This window comes from Myxine glutinosa, unplaced genomic scaffold, assembly GCF_964187855.1.
Source record: "Myxine glutinosa unplaced genomic scaffold, kmMyxGlut1.1 SCAFFOLD_669, whole genome shotgun sequence".
Taxonomy (NCBI): domain Eukaryota; kingdom Metazoa; phylum Chordata; class Myxini; order Myxiniformes; family Myxinidae; genus Myxine; species Myxine glutinosa.
In genome coordinates, this window is record NW_027616764.1 from 90,802 (window position 1) to 108,236 (window position 17,435).

At 44.7% G+C, this 17,435-nt stretch overlaps 2 protein-coding genes across 3 annotated transcripts in view; one reads left to right on the forward strand and one right to left on the reverse strand.

The window, feature by feature from the left end:
• The window catches only part of LOC137436909 (putative histone deacetylase 1-B), an 87,168-nt gene extending 82,974 nt beyond the window's left edge, over positions 1-4,194 (forward strand). For both annotated transcript variants that reach the window (XR_013621572.1, XM_068131127.2), the window contains exon 14: positions 3,863-4,194. Coding sequence is in view for 1 of the 2 variants with exons in the window: in XM_068131127.2 (XP_067987228.1) it covers positions 3,863-3,896 (34 nt within the window). In the remaining variant the exon portion in view is untranslated. The remainder of the gene's footprint in view (positions 1-3,862) is intronic.
• LOC137436908 (tyrosine-protein kinase Src42A-like) overlaps positions 4,193-17,435 on the reverse strand; it is a 34,193-nt gene continuing 20,950 nt past the window's right edge. The window contains exons 5-8 of the mRNA XM_068131126.2: positions 14,197-14,355; positions 13,843-14,024; positions 13,038-13,194; positions 4,193-4,953 (exon numbers count right to left, since the gene is read on the reverse strand). Coding sequence (XP_067987227.1) covers positions 4,748-4,953; positions 13,038-13,194; positions 13,843-14,024; positions 14,197-14,355 — 704 coding nt within the window. The 3' untranslated portion in view covers positions 4,193-4,747. The remainder of the gene's footprint in view (positions 4,954-13,037; positions 13,195-13,842; positions 14,025-14,196; positions 14,356-17,435) is intronic.

Sequence of the window (17,435 nt, forward strand, 5' to 3'; positions counted from 1 at the left end):
GAGTTACAGGCCTTTATGGTAAAGACTGGTCAATGTACATGTGACAACAACAACATGCATTTTAAGGCCATTTTCCCTGCTAGAGTGGGGGTTAGCCTTGCGGTCCCCATGACAATGTTCTCCATTTTGCCCTATTTTTTGCATCTCCCCTTGTTAACCCCCTTGCCCACATTTCTTCTTCCACCATCTTCAGCCAAGTCTTTCTCGGTCTTCCCCGTCCTCGACTTCCGTCTACATTCATTTCCATAACTCTTCTCAACCAGTCACTTTCATCCTTCCTCAACACATGAGCAAACCATCTCAACCTGTTTCTCCTCACAGCATCCATCACAGGCTCCATTCCCATCATCTTTTGCAATTCATCATTTGTCTTCCTCTCTCTCTCAACGATACTCCACACATCCACCGAACCATTCGCATTTCCACCCTTTCTAACCTTCATTGCTGCTCTATGTTCATTACCCATGTCTCGCTCCCATAAATCATAACACTTCTCACACATGCAGCATACACCTTTCCCTTCAGCTTCAACGACACTCCCCTCCTCGTCAGCACACCACTCAGTTCCCGCAACTTCTTCCATGCACATCTCACTCGAGCAACCATTGCCGAGTCTGATCCACCTTAACCATTTAGCATGTCACCGATGTAGCAAAATGTTTTCACACCTTCCAGCTTCACGCCGTCTCCAAGATCCAACTCAACATTTCCTCCATCTGCAGCTCCCTCTGTGCACACCTTACACTTGAATGTAGCTGCCACATTGGTCAATGACCCTCTCAGACCACTACATTTTTGATGAACCCACTCAGCGCACATTGTACCTTGAATGGAGTTCACTCCGACACCCTTCCTGCACACAGCACACGGCCACTTCCCAGTTAGTTCCACCTCACCACATGCTTTACCACTTGCCATTACCTTCGTCTTTCCGATATTCACATTCAGACCTTTTGTCTCCATACATTTCTTCCACTTGTTCGTCTTCTCCTTCAGTCCATCCATACTTTCCGTAATCAACACCAGATCATCTGCAGACAACAACCCCCACGGTAAACCCTCCTTTACGTTCCAAGCCAGCACCTCCATCACAGCTACAAATAGTAGTGGACTTAGTACCGACCCCTGATGCACTCCCACCTTCACCTCAAACTCACCACTGTTCCCGTCCTTCGTCCTTACAGCTGTGCGCGCTCTTTTGTACATTGCCATCACTACTCTGATCAACCATTCCTCCACTCCTAACTTCCTCAATGCCCATGTCACTACTTCACGTGGAACCCTATCGAATGCTTTCTCCAGATCAACAAACCCAAGAAACAACTTCTTCCTCTTCTACATGTACTTCTCCTGCAACTGCCTAACAACAAAAAGCACGTCTGTCATTCCTCTTCCTGGCATAAATCCAAACTGCATTTCCTCAGTCTTCACTTTCTTCCTTATCCTCCTCTCCAACACCCTTTCCAATACCTTCATTCCATGCTCCAATAACTTTATCGCTCGATACGAGCCACACTCCAGAGGGTCACCTTTCCCCTTGTATAGAGGGACGAGGGTACTCAGTTCCCAATCCACTGGAATGCGGCATTCTTTCACCACCAGATTGCAGATCTCTGTCATTCTCTTCACACCCCAACTTCCTGCTGCCTTCAACATATCTCCCACAACTCCCGTCGGCCCTCCCACTTTTCTACTCCTCATTGCTTTTATCGCTCCTCATTTAAGCAATGAAGAGTAGAAAAGCGGGAGGGCCGACGGGAGTTGTAGGAGATATGTTGAAGGCAGCGGGAAATTGGGGTGTGAAGAGAATGACAGAGATCTGCAATCTGGTGGTGAAAGAAGGCCGCATTCCAGTGGATTGGGAACTGAGTACCCTCGTCCCTCTATACAAGGGGAAAGGTAACCCTCTGGACTGTGGCTCGTATCGAGCGATAAAGTTATTGGAGCATGGAATGAAGGTATTGGAAAGGGTGTTGGAGAGGAGGATAAGGAAGAAAGTGAAGATTGACGAAATGCAGTTTGGATTTATGCCAGGAAGAGGAACGACAGACGTGCTTTTTGTTGTTAGGCAGTTGCAGGAGAAGTACATGTAGAAGAGGAAGAAGTTGTTTCTTGGGTTTGTTGATCTGGAGAAAGCATTCGATAGGGTTCCACGTGAAGTAGTGACATGGGCATTGAGGAAGTTAGGAGTGGAGGAATGGTTGATCAGAGTAGTGATGGCAATGTACAAAAGAGCGCGCACAGCTGTAAGGACGAAGGACGGGAACAGTGGTGAGTTTGAGGTGAAGGTGGGAGTGCATCAGGGGTCGGTACTAAGTCCACTACTATTTGTAGCTGTGATGGAGGTGCTGGCTCAGAACGTAAAGGAGGGTTTACCGTGGGAGTTGTTGTATGCAGATGATCTGGTGTTGATTGCAGAAAGTATGGATGGACTGAAGGACAAGATGAACAAGTGGAAGGAGTGTATGGAGACAAAAGGTCTGAAGGTGAATATCGGAAAAACAAAGGTGATGGCAAGTGGTAAAGCATGTGGTGAGGTGGAAAAAACTGGGAAGTGGCCGTGTGCTGTGTGCAGGAAGGGTGTCGGAGTGAATTCCATTCAATGTACAATGTGCGCTGAGTGGGTTCATCAAAAATGTAGTGGTTTGAGAGGGTCATTAACCAGTGTGGCAGCTACATTCAAATGTAAGGTGTGCACAGAGGCGTGAAGTCTGAAGACTTGGAGACGGCGTGAAGCTGGAAGGTGTGAAAATATTTTGTTACCTTAGAGACATGCTGAATGGAGAGGGTGGATCAGACTCGGCAACGGTTGCTAGAGTGAGATGTGCATGGAAGAAGTTTCGGGAACTGAGTGGCGTGCTGACGAGGAGGGGAGTGTCGTTGAAGCTGAAGGGAAAGGTGTATGCTGCATGTGTGAGAAGTGTTATGATTTATGGGAGCGAGACATGGGTAATGAACGTAGAACAGCAACGAAGGGTGGAAATGCGAATGGTTCGGTGGATGTGCGGAGTATTGTTGAGAGAGAGGAAGACAAATTATGAATTGCGAAAGATGATGGGAATAGAGCCTGTGATGGATGCTGTGAAGAGAAACGGTTTGAGATGGTTTGGTCATGTGTTGAGGAAGGATGAAAGTGACTGGTTGAGAAGAGTGATGGAAATGAATGTAGAAGGAAGTGGAGGACGGGGAAGACCGAGAAAGACTTGGCGAAAGATGGTCGAAGAAGAAATGCGGGCAAGGGGGTTAACAAGGGGAGATGCAGAAAATAGGGCAAAATGGAGAAGATTGTCATGGGGACCGCAAGGCTAACCGCCACTCTAGCAGGGAAAATGGCCTTAAAATGCCTGTTGTTGTTGTTTTGATTGCTGCATATAGTGTGCAAACGACAGTCATGTGTTTTGGCAGCCATTTTGGATAGAAAAACAAACCATATCAGATGAACACAAAACTTCACACCTGCCCAATTGGAGCCAGTCTAAATTGATGATGTCGTAGGTTAGGTGTTTGGGCAGCCAAACTGGATCTGAGCAAAAAATCTTTGAAAATCGTCTCTGAAACTGCTTAGCTGATCAATGCAAAACTTTAACTAATTTATCAACTGCCCATGGAAAATATAGTTTGTTAAAAGTGATATCAGTCACTGGTCTGGCAGCCATATTGGATCGAAGTGTGGGGGGGGGGGGGGGGGAGGGGGGGTGGGACCCTGAAAGCAGAATTGTTGTCTCGCACCAAGTCCTTCTCAAGACTGTGCAGAGTAAGTATTCTATGAATACCATCTAGTTAAAAATAGCATTTTCTTGGTGTAATTTCAAGTGTATTTTATTTAACAAAGGCACTTGTAACATCATTGAACCTGTTGCAGGGTTAAAACCGAAGAGCAAAAGGGAAGTGCTTGAGGTGAGAGGTCGGCTGACGTCTGCCTGTACATATGAGAACTCTGCCCAAGCTGTTTTTAACCCTATCCACCCCCAAACACCCCTGTCTTCGACCCAAAAGGCAAATATTACCTACCCTGCAATTTGGAGAAGTATTTCTCCAATTTTTTTATGGAATCGTCATCTTGGCAACTTGTCCTCACTTAATTCTTTTGGTTATGGTGTGGATCTTTTGTTATCTTGTGTATTCTTAATACAGACATTTGGCAAGTTGAGATAAATTACATTGACCGTTTGTCAATAAAATGGACAAATAGTTTGCATTTTCACCAAAGTTTTATTTTGCTCAATTCAGCATTTCCATATACAATATCTCACCTTCCGCCCTCCGTTCAGTGTACGTTTATACGCTCTCTCTGCACATTAAACTTCAGTGTTCTTTTAAAGTATTTAATAAAATTGAATTGGCACACAATTTGGTAACAAAATAATTTTATACATAAAATTTCTGGAGAAAGGCACTATAACTTATTACAGTAGTGTGTTGGTTGTGCAATTACCTGTAGATTCACCAGCATCACAGCAATTACAATCATTGCACGATTTATCATCGAACGACCGTTATGAGCATAGATTCAGATTCAGTGCGGTCTGAACAGTATCAGGGGTGGAACGAGCAGTGGATGTAATTGTTAAAACTTCACCCTTTAATGATTGGAAATAGAGCTGGATCTCAGGATTTCCTCATGTCCGCTGTAGTGCATGTACTTCAGAAAGACAGCCAAGGAAAAGAAGGCAGAAAGGGCTTGTGTACGGGACAACTAACACGTCATTAAAATACCCCGCGGCTTACTTCATCATGACCCAAGGTATCACAAAATGTTAGTGTTGGCATAATTGGAGTTGTCCGTGAAAAAGTCATCAAGTTGCCACTGCAACGTTTCAAACGTGGGCCTGGCCAGTTCATCGGCGTCCCAGCACTTGCACGCAATCGCATAAAGATTTTCGGGGCATTCTGGGGGTCGGGCCATGCGGTACCCGCGCTCGATCTCTCGCAGCACCTGCTGGTTTGTCATTCCTAGGGAAACACAAATGAAGGGTCACACAAAGTGCACTTATTGCACCTTTGGCCCTCGGTGAAAGTGCAGAACAGGATGGAAATGAAATTTAGCAACTGAAGTTGTACAGTTTTTCGGTAATCTGCATCGGCCAGTGGGAGTCGGTGTGGAGTGCCGATTACCCATTGCAGTTGCAACGTATACAACCCAAAAACCTTGAGTAGGTTTCACCCTTGCTTCGGGCAAATTTCAATTAACAAATTTTTTAAATAACATTGCATTATTTTTTTCAAGGACATGTTTCAAGGAGATGTGCACAAACATTCTTTTTTTATAAACAGCTGGAAATCTTATGGGTAGAAAAAAATTTGGCTCAATAATTTGGAAAACATGCAGCAAACGGCTTGGAAATTGCGTGTTATCCAATTTATTTTGCTTTGAAACCGACAAAGTGAAACAACAAACCTTTCTACAGCACATCAATCGTACTAAAATACGCAATTTGACGTCTGTCTGTCTAATGATTTTTTTGACCGCGATACATTAAATTGTTACTTTTTCAATCTCAACCAAACTTGACCGAATGACTAAGGGTTACACAATTAAGGTTGTATGTAGCGCATTCATTTACACCACTCCCCAAGGGGGTTTTCTCCCCCGAGCGGCTTTTCCCTGCCATTCCTGTCAATGGGGTTGCATGTTGAGGTGTATATCAATGTTAAATTAGCTTTATCGTGGCGTTTTCCAAGGCCACTTCTAATAACAAAACAAAGGATAATAACATAATATTAATGCTATTACAAAACAATATTGATACCAATAATGCGGAGTATCGTTGAGAGAGAGGAAGACAAATGATGAATTGTGAAAGATGATGGGAATAGAGCCTGTAATTTATGCTGTGAAGAGGAACAGGTTGAGATGGTTTGGTCATGTGTTGAGGAAGGATGAAAGTGACTGGTTGAGAAGAGTGATGGAAATGAATGTAGAAGGAAGTAGAGGATGGGGAAGACCGAGAAAGACTTGGCTAAAGATGGTGGAAGAAGAAATGCAGGCAAGGGGGTTAACAAGGAGAGATGCAGAAAATAGGGCAAAATTGAGAAGATTGTCATGGGGACCGCAAGGCTAACCTCCGCTCGAGCAGGGAAAATGGCCTTAAAATGCATGTTGTGTTGTATTGTATTGATACCAATAATATCCCACCTCCCCAAGGGGTTTTTCCTCCTTGAACAAACGTCGAGTCAACGTTTACAAATAGCTTATCATGGCATTTACACGGGAGCAACGGCCTCTACAGGAAGTAAAAATATTATAAACCATAAACACGCATGATTAGCTTTTTAAACAGTCGCTAATGCTGTTTATAACACCAAATAAAGAAATTGGGAGGAATCCCGACATGCGTGAGGTAAGTTTCTTACTGAACTGAGAAGATCTACTGTACTCTATATACCCCACAATGGTTGGGGTAATAACATGACAGTTAACATAACAGTAAACACACTACTGTGGCGTTTTTGGAGTGAGCTTTTGAAACTCACTCCTGCTGTTTAACACGAAACTGAAAGGGAGGAAGACCGGGTGCACTCATTTGCCAAGCAGCTAACTCGCGCTTACCAAGCCAGCCGTTCCTTAACGGTTTTGAATGGAGTGCTTGCTCGAATGCTTAAACCACCTGGCGATCTCTTCACAAGAATCTTGGTAAATGAACACACCCAATGTTCTTGAGACCCGACCATAGATCGACTGTAATCTATATACCCCAAAGAGGATTTACACTTCTTGCTCCTCCCGGAGTGAGCGGGTGCACTAGTTCATATAAATCAACCAATTGCTTTAAAAACAGCCATGAAGATCAAAGATAAAGGAAAACACCACAGCTCATCCTGTACTTCCTCACAAAGTACATCTTAACATCATATGTTCCAGGCTGGCATCAGTTGAATTTTTTTCACATTTCAAAGGCAGATTGAAAGTATTCTGGGCCCCTGACCAAAAGGTGCGCTGGCACAATGCATTTCCACTTCCTGGTGTGCTGGCTTCCTCTTTCCTTCGTACAAGTGACTGCTGCATCAGAATGAAGTTAATCGTTTTTCTGCACGATGCCCAAGTCCAGCATTATTCTTCTTCCCTTCATAAGGGGTATAATGGCAGCAAGCTCCTGCCCTGAGCACGATACTCCTCCACTCCCCTCTGTCCTTGGCTAACTCTCTCCACTTCCTCCCCTCTCAATCGCTGTCTACCACTTTTCTTCCTACCTTGCTCCTTCAACCCATCTACTCTTTCCAAATCCGCACCAAGTGTTCAGCCCATTTCAGCCAGAATTTCACCAATCACCCCCATCAAGCTCATCTGCACACCAATCCTCTCCTCTCTCTCTTCATCCATTCTCATTCTATCCATCCTCTTCACTCCTGGAATCCTAGTTCTTGCAAACCTGCAGCCTTTGTTCTCTGTCAGTGCCACCGTTTCCAGCCCGTAAAGCTAGGTCAGCATTACACACGACATCAGAACCTTTCTTTCTATATCCTTGAAATCCTATCTGCCATTACTCCCTCAAACCTCCTCCATACATTCGCAACCACCTGAATCCTCCTCCATACCTCTGCCTTGCCATCCCCAGTCACTGTTCTCACCCCCACCTATTTCCCTGGCTGATCTCCTTTCCCTCTAACCTGATATTCATTTATTAGTCCCCTGCCCGTGTACACCGGAGGGGACTATAGGTTTGCACTCCGTCCGTCAGTCCGTCTCCGTCACGCAAAGAACAGTTTTCCGGACTTTTTTTCTAAACGCTTAACGCTAATGATTTCAAACTTGGCACATGGTTTCTTCATGATAAGTTACAGATCAAGTTCGAACTTCACGACGTTCCGATCATTTTTGACAAAGTTATGGCACTTTGAACTTTGGGAATTCTGATCATTCTGATGATCCTTAACTCAGTGCCATTTTAAGTTTTAATTTCCTTTAAAAAAGATTTTCCTGCAATAATAAGACCTGATTGAGATCAAATTTTCACCGTAGGGGGGACTCGGTCTGTAGAATATTTTAATGGTAATTCTGACGTCACAGGTCACGTGGTTCGGCCGCCATATTGTTTTTCGTGAAAACACGACAACCCCTTTTTCTCTGCAACGGCTGAACAGATCGAGGCCAAACTTTGCAGGCAGAATCGCATACCCATGACAAACAAAAAAGTCACGGAGCATGACGTCTTCCGTCACATGGTTTCAGAGTTATGACGTTTTTAAGCATGAACCTTTAAAACCGAGCTCCTCCCTCATTTTTGATCCAATCGAGGGGAAACTTCACAGATCTGTTCAGCATGTCAGTCTACTAAAATGTCCTTTTGGAATTTGCGATAGCTCACATGGTTTGGCAGATATCGTTAATTAAACGAAAATATTTTAAAAATGGATATCTCTTGAATCGCTAGTACCTCAGACCGTGAGTTGGTAATTATATAATTCACACAGTGCAGTACGTGCAGGCTGCTCCATGGAGCGACCTTGCGGGCTTATCAACGAGGCGAGGCGTGACACACATGTGTCTCAGCATACCTCAGATCAAGTTTGAAAACCAGCATCAACCGTGCATAAATTTGCATATTCGATCATTTTTGACAAAGTTATGGCACTTTGAACTTTGGTAGGGGGACATGTATTGCAGCGCAATACTCAATGCTTGTTTTCTCTGCTGCCTGACCCACATCACCTCCATCTTCTCCTCCATCTTCTCCATGCTCATTTTGAGCCCATGTTTTTCAAATGCCTCCTTCCACTCCCCCAGTACTTCCTGCATCTTCCACCCACTCTCCATCACCACAACCAGATCATCCACATGAAATATCCTCCCCAGAATATCTTTTATGTTTACCTTCCATATTGGTACAATTAACTAAAATGTTTAAGAAGAGTATGTGAAGTAGTGATGGGCAGTACATGTGAAAGATTACAATAACAGTCAGAAAGCATACCTCCGCCAGGCTGAACAGTTTATTTTGTATCCCACTGATAGGCCCTATCGGGATCCGGACATGAACCAAAATCGAATCAGCTTGTTGTTTTTGTTGCCTACCCAACTCATCCGCATCATTTTGTCATAATCAGTCCACAACGTTTTGAGATATCGTGCTATATATCGTTTTTAGCCCCATCACTCATTGATGAAGAATCAGTTTAAAATTCTGATCCGGATTCAAATATACACCAAAGTTAATTAAATCCTTCCTGGTCACATACCTAACATGTCCACCAAGTTTCATCTGAAGCCGTCCACAACTTGGAGATATCGTGATTGTACATAGTGAGAAAAACTCTCAATGGTGACAAATCACACAAAAAAAAATAAAAATCGAGTAGCCGAATCCGATTGATCACCAAAATCGTCATTTCATCCTTATCACGTGCCCCAACCTGTCCACCAAATTTTGTCCAAATCCATCCACAACTTTGAGATATCCTGTTCACAGACAAACAAACACGGACAGGGTTTTTTTTTTTTTTTTTTTTTTTTTTTGTTATATACAAGATCGAGGCTCGTGAAAGAGCTAACATTAATCACACAGAAAGACAAACCGACACATAAAACATATAACATCGGGAGCGGTAGACAAGATGGGGAGAGAGGGGGAAGGACACAAACAACATTTGAGAGCAGGGACCAAGAGACATCGAGAGATCTGTGGGAGGGAGAGGGCTTCGGGTGGGGGGGGCATAGGAAGGGGGGGTGGGAGAGGTATAAAACATATGGACACTGCCAGGACTTCCAGGAACGAAGTTGGAATTTCAAACAAGGTGGATCTGGGGTGAATTAGCGGGGGTAGAAAAGATCAAGGTTTTGGATGGGGGAAGATAAGAGATGGTGGTGAACAGCTGTTTTAAAGACCTGGAGGGAGGAGTGGGATTGAAGGGAGTGTGGGAGTTTGTTCCAGAGGCGGGAGAAAAGAGGAAAGAAAGAGTGAAGGTGAGCAGAGAGCTGAGATTTCGGCAGTTTAACCATCAGAGGGTTGCTGGCAGATCTTGTGCGACCTGTAGGAATATTTGGGGGACAGAGCACAGAGAGAGCTGGGGGAGCAAGGCCGGAGAGGAATCGGTAGAAGACAGAAAGACCACCAACCTGCCTGCGGTGAGTGAGTGAAAGGCCCTCAGAGTTAGCTTCATCGCAGGAGATTCCAATGATTCTGAAAGCTTTGGTTTCAACAGCGTGAAGCCGAGCTAGGTGTGAGGCAGGAGCACCGGCCCATAGGAGAGAACAGTATTCCATTGAGCTGCGGATGAAAGCCTTGTATGTGGTGAGGAGCTCAGGTGTGCCTAGGAAGGACTTCGCACGACGGAGGATGCCCAGTCGGCGACTGGCTTTGGAGGCCAGCTTGGAAATGTGGTTTTCCCAAGAAAGATCATGGCAGATAGTGAGACCCAAAAGCTTGAGCGACAGAACTTCTTGGAGAGGATTGTTGAGAAAGTAGATGGGAGGGTTGTCCAGTCGATCTTTTCGGAGAGACAGTAAGAGTGTGAGATTTGTCAGGATTGAAAGACATGTTCCACTTGTTTGACCAGTCTGATTTTGTCCAGGACTGCAGAGAATGAGGAGGCTGCAGACTGCCGATCTGAGGGATGAGGAATGGAGCGGCAGAGAGTGGAGTCATCAGCAAAGAGATAGAGAGGATTTTCCAGAGAGTCGGAGAGATCATTGATAAAGACCAGAAAAAATGAAAACATAACCTCCATCCACCTTTGGTGGTGGAGAAAATAAGTGAGGAGGATGAGACAACTGCTACAGGGAGATTATTTGGGAATAACGAAACAAATGAATGCAGGTGGGCAACACACAGATTTGGAGGGTGAGCTGGTGAGGGTTTCTTGATGCAACCTTGAGAAGTTTGGAGGGGGCAGGAGCAGGACCAGATGTACGTTTTGATATAACTAGGACGTGCCCGTACGTGGGTGTGTGTGTCTAGGACGTGCCCGTACGTGGGTGCCCGTTCCTTGCCAAAAAAACAAAAAAAAAAAATTCCCAAATGTAAACGACGACTCGATTGGGGCATTGTCTTTATCTACAATCTATCTATAAGATAGACAGTAAGTATATAGACGGTAAGTATAGATAAGATAGAATAGATAGATCTAACAATAAGACAGTGGTAAGATACAATCGAGACAGTAAGTCGGCACTTTCGTAAGGCCGGAAGTGAAGTCTTCACTGTCCGGAAGTTCGCATATCGCAGTTACGAATATTCGCCATTTAGTGTTAATGCCCAATTATTCAATTAGCGCCAACGTATTTTGGCTTTTTGCAATGTAATCGCAAGGAAAAGTAGAAAGAGAAGAGAAAAAAAATGAAAAGGAAAAACATTCCAAACCGCGAGGGAAAACAACACGGCACGTCGACACAACAACGTGTCCTGTGATTGGCCGTACGTGGCTGCCAGTAGCTGCCCCAAAAAAAAAACTTTCACCGTCCGGCGACTGAATTTTAGGGGAAAAATAAAACGCTCTTCGCTTAAAACAACGCCCTTCGCTCTGACTGAATTGGGACAATGCTTTTATGTTTTTAATTGAATTACTATCCGTAATGGCGCACGCTCACAGGAGCTCCGGAAGGTCGCATATCGCAGTTACGATGAATCGCAAAGTAGTTTTAATTAGTTTTAAAACATAGTTTAACGCCAACATAGTTTGCCAACGTGAAATAAATGAATACGCTCTCAAATGTGCCGTCCGAGGCAGAGTCTGTTCGCCACGTTCGGCACACGTGATAGCTCGCTGCTCTCTGATTGGTTGAATCGTTTTTTGGACATAGCTCGCTAACTACTTGTCTGATTAATATGAAACCTTGAAAAGGCACATCCTCGGGTCCCCAGCAATATACCTGGCAAGTTTCAAGTATATCGGACCCGTGGTTGTCGAGAAACAGCGGTCACAGACAGACACACAGAGATTACTGGCATTATAGATAGATAGCACACCAACCTGCTCCCAGTGGGAGTGACAATCCTTGGGAAGCTGCCAAGATATACCGAGATACCAAGTGCAGTAGGCCTAGTTTTTACCCACCTCAACAGGAACAAGGTGAGAATCAGGAGCACCACCCAATAGGGGGAGCATACTCAATGGAGTTCTCCACAGAGAATACCCAGAGGGTGACTCACCTGTGCAAATTTAGTGACATGATCCTCCAATGAGAGGTTATGGAAGACAGTGAGGTGAAGCAATTATAGGGAGTGCACCCATTCTAGTGGCTGTCCATACAAGAAGTGACTTTGCTTGGCCAAGCTCTACTTTGAATCCCCAAAACAAAGAAAATCCACCAAAGTCGGGAATCTCGGATTGTCAAGGTATGTTCCTTCATTGCGGAACATTATTCCTCGTTTGCTTTGAACATTTTCTCAACCTTCAATAACTTTTGTATACCTTCAATTTGTTTAACCTTCAAGATGTATTGTATTTTGTATTTTGTTCAACCTTCAAGATGTTTTTCACTCAACTGGACTACCGTCCAGTTGAGTTCATCACATACTGAACCCTCCGGCGTCCATCGTTTGTCGTCGTCGTCCGTTAACTTTTCGACGTTAACACTCCAGCGTCCACAAATATCAACCGATTCTGATCAAACTTGACATGCAGCATCCTTACCCCAAGGACCAGGTTGGTATTACATTTCAGCCCGATCCGTTGAAAAATGGCGGACTTAGGCGACCATTTTGATTTTGGTCATGAAAACGACGTTAACACTCTAGCGTCCACAAATATTAACAGATTTTGATCAAATTTAGAATGTTTAACCCTTACTACATAAGGTAGGTTGCTGTTGCATTCCAACCCGATCCGTCACAAAATGGCCGCCATATTGTTTTCAGCTCCGAAACGACGTTAAGACTAACGTCCACAAATATTTATGGATTTTGATCAAACTTGGTGTGTGAAGTTGTCCAGTCAGTTCAGTTGAGTTCTGCTTCCCTGGAAGCTCTAGTTTAAATTGCATCCTGCTGTGATGTTATTAATGAATCACTTAAAACATTCATTCACTTATTGCCTATATCATATGATCGGTTCCAAAGAGGTAAGGAAGTGTTTTCCAAGCACAAGTATGGAAGGCTTACCTGGGTAGGGCATTTTCCCATAGGTGATTATTTCATAGAGAAGAATCCCAAAAGACCAAACATCCGATTTTGTTGTGAATCTCCCGTAATTTGCTGCCTCTGGTGCTGTCCATTTCACTGGGAACTTGGCACCTTTCTTCGCTTCGTACTCGTCATCCTGAAACAGACACAGCCCACCCTGAAATGGGAGCGCGCCAACCTCGGAGGGGGTGCTCGCTCGCAGATACACAATCAATTTTCAATATTGGAAATAATGGAGACATAATCGCACAATTTTATTTAAAAAAAAGAAGAACAAATCAGTTCCTCCCTCTCTCCACGGCCTACCATTGCACAGCAGACTTCTCGGATAATATTTCTCTTCAGTGACCCGATTCCAAACTCGATGCTGCCAATGTGCCATTACCACCTTGATGCATGAGAAACACTGCAGCCTGATGGGTCAGTTATACAACTATAAACTGCTCTTCTGGTGCAATGGCGGCGGGAGCACGACAACATGCTCCAAGGACGGGCTTCAGTTGAAGACGACCCTGGCTGTCGATCCGCATTTAGGTTGTCTTTGTTAAAGACGCCATGGTATCTTTTGAAGAGTAGGCCATTATGTGCCAATACACTGGCCAAATCCCCCAAACAATTCTCAGTGTACAAATGTTGCTTGTAGATACGGCCCGTCTCATCCCTTGTATAAATCTTCACTGAAGGTTTGCTACTCTCTACTTGTGCAAAAAAGGCCCACATTCTTATCTGGAGTACATTTTCATATAAAAACGAATTCCTCTATTTTTCAAACTGTGGTTCGTACCCGAATGACACGTGCCAGGCCAAAGTCTGCCACCTTGCAGACATTGTGAGGGCCAACAAGGATGTTGCGAGCAGCCAGGTCACGGTGGATGTGATTCTGCGACTCCAGGAAAGCCATTCCAGACGCCACCTGTGCTGCCATGTCAATCAGCTGAGGGATCTGCATTGTCTTGCCCTGTGCACCTGAATGCAGACGGTGTGACCGGAAGTAGTTTCAAAACGAAAGACCTGTTTACTTGCAATTAACATTGCATTTGCCCAAATATATCTCCTGCACATTCTCACTCATCCAATGCTTTATCTCTTTTGCACAACAGAAAATGTTCCAAATGGGACTATGCCAAGGAGCGCATACCTTGCAGGTATTTGAGGAGACTTCCGTTGCGCATCAGTTCGGTTATGATGTATATTGGCTCCGTGAGGGTACACACGGCGTACAGCTGGATGAGCTTAGGGTGCCGCAGCTGTTTCATTGTCTGAGCTTCCTGGAGAAACTCCTCCTTGTTCATTGTACCTGGAGATAAGATAATGATGTCAGACCTCAAACCCACATTGCACCGTTCATGGTGACGAAGGTTCGAGGAGGATTTTCTGGGCAAAATTATGGTTATTATAACTCAATCAATCAAAAATGGTTCAGAAGCATGTCTGGCAGCCAATGGCGAATTACACATGCTTACACATTCATAATTTACAATCAAAGATTGCTTACAAGAATCGTGACCGTAGTGCGGTCATTCTCATTATTCAGTCCATAGACTGAATCAGAAAAGAGGTGCAATTGTTAAAAATGCTCAACTTCATTGCGGAGAACAGAAGTTAAATAGAGGTTCAGGGCTGAAGCCACAATATTAGTCTTTATGGTTTTCATGTTCCAGCCACACAAAGACATTGATGTTTTCCTTTCCTTGAGGTTGGCCACATCCACGATGATAAACCACGCCAAACACACATCGGTAGAGCTCACCACACAATAGTACGCTTGTCCGATGGTGGATTTCGGTCGGACAAAATTCTCCATCATATCAAAACAAACAGTAGAGGAATTACCTACATCATTCAAAATGTCATAGAATCTCCTGGCACGGCATCTGTGCAGAATGAACATGGCAGATTCAACACATTTTTCCTCCTCAGCGAGTGTCGGGTCCCCAAATCGCATCCTGAATTTTACTCGCTACAGACATCCTTCGCAGGATGAGCAAATCTCAGGCTAAAGTCATTGTTAAACACGCTACAGTACAGTCCATAGAGTAAACACGCTATAGTACAGTCCATGCAATAAACACGCTATATAGTACAGTCCATACAGTAAGCATGCTATCGTACAGTCCATGCAATAAACACGCTATATAGTACAGTCCATACAGTAAGCATGCTACAGTGCAGCCCATACAAGCATTGTTGGCGATTTGATCAGGGAAGAACAGATGCATTTTTTTCACATACAAAGGAGATACACTACATGGCCAAAAGTATGCGGCCACCCCTTCTAATTGGTGGATTTGGCTGTTTGTGCCACACCCATTGCTGACAGGTATATATAATCAAGCACACAGCCATGCCATCTTCATAGACAAACATTGGCAGTAGAATGGGCCCTACTGCAGAGCTCAGTGACTTTCAGTGTGGCAACGTCATAGGATTCCACCTTCCAACAAGTCAGTTCGTCAAATTTCTGCCCTGCTAGAGCTGCCCCGGTCAATTGTAAGTGCTGTTATTGTGAAGTAGAAACGTCTAGGAGCAACAACAGCTCAGCCACGAAGTGGTAGGCCACACAAGCTCACATAATGGGACCGCCGAGTGCTAAAGTGCGTAGCGTGTAAAAATTGTCTGGCCTCAGTTGCAACACTCACTACCGAGTTCCAAACTGCCTCTGGAAGCAACGTCAGCACAACAACTGTTCGTCGGGAGCTTCATTAAATGGGTGTCAATGGCCGAGCAGCCGCCCACAAGATCACCATGTGCAATGGCAAGCGTCGGCTGGAGTGGTATAAAGCTCGCTGCCATTGGACTCTGGAACAGTGGAAACACGTTCTCTGGAGTGATGAATCATGCTTCACCATCTGGCAGTCCGAGGGATGAATCTGGGTTTGGCAGATGCCAGGAGAACGCTACTTGCCTGAATGCATCGACTTGCATCGTGCCAACCGTAAAGTTTGGTGGAGGTGGAATAAGGGTCGAGGGCTGTTTTTCATGGTTCGGGCTCGGCTTCTTAGTTTCAGTGAAGGGTAATCTTAACGCTACAGCATACAATGACATTCTAGACGATTGTGTGATTCCAACTTTGTGGCAACAGTTTGGGGAAGGCCCTTTCCTGTTTCAACATGACAATGCCCCCGTGCATAAAGTGAGGTCCATAGAGAAATGGTTTGTCGAGATCGGTGTGGAAGAACTTGACTGGCCTGCACAGAGCCCTGAGCTCAACCCCATCGAACACCTTTGGGATGAATTGGAACGATGACTATGAGTCAGGCCAAATCGCCCAACAGCAGTGCCCGACCTCACTAATGCTCTTGTGGCTGAATGGAAGCAAATCCCCGCAGCAATGTTCCAACATCTAGTGGAAAGCCTTCCCAGAAGAGTGGAGGCTGTTCTAGCAGCAAAGGGGGGGACCAACTCCATATTTATGTGCATGATTTTGGAATGATATGTGTGATGTTTGTGTGTCCACATACTTTTGGCCATGTTGTGTATATCCGTCCCAGGGCACCACGACGACGAGCATGGTGGTTTGTACTACACATAAATGATTTGATGTCGTTCTAAGTGCTGCTTTCTTCACCTGCTTTTCCTCTATATTTCTTGCACCGCCTTTATTTTCAGGTCTTGCCATACCATGGGCCAGCCAGTATTTTGCAATGTTGGAAACTCTGTCTTTCTTGACGCCGTCACACAGTTGAGGAGCATTCTTCGTCTCCTTGGGAAGAGAATCACAAGGTTCCTGCTTCACACAATCATTACTCAAAGCATCCCGGGAACTCAGATACAAGTTTCTTTGAAAAATTTATATCTTCACTGGATAAAGATGAACCAGACCTTCGTCTTCAGGGAACGAATCGTCAACGAACTCGGACTTCACCTTCGCCTTCACAATAAAATCGGGTCCCAGGTCCTCATCCTCGGCTGGACTGACCCTGGACTTGCGATCTGCAGGAGAACCTCCTGGAACGACCGTGTTTCCTCCATTAGAACCGCTCGTGGATCCTGGGGGGTTCACTCTGATCTTCACCGCAGAGGTCTTGGTTCGTGGCGCACTTGAGGGGCCTTCTCCAAACGATCTTATTCGCGATTTCAAGGTGGCAGATTCTCCACGTTAATCACGTGACCTCGATACTGGAGGTTTTTGGTGACGTCATTTGTGTGCGCCGCCATAATGGAGTATAGAAAAAAAACAGAATGGAACCAAATATGTATTTCTTCATAATTGCCCGGTACATGCAAAGTGTAAAGCGAGGTTAAGTAATTGGTTCACTTTGTCTGTCTGCCTCACCTACAAATGCCAGTTTATGATTGAGGAACAACTCGATTTCAATTGAATGTTAAATTTTGAATGAATTGGAAAATTAACCTGCAGATTATCAGTACTTAGTT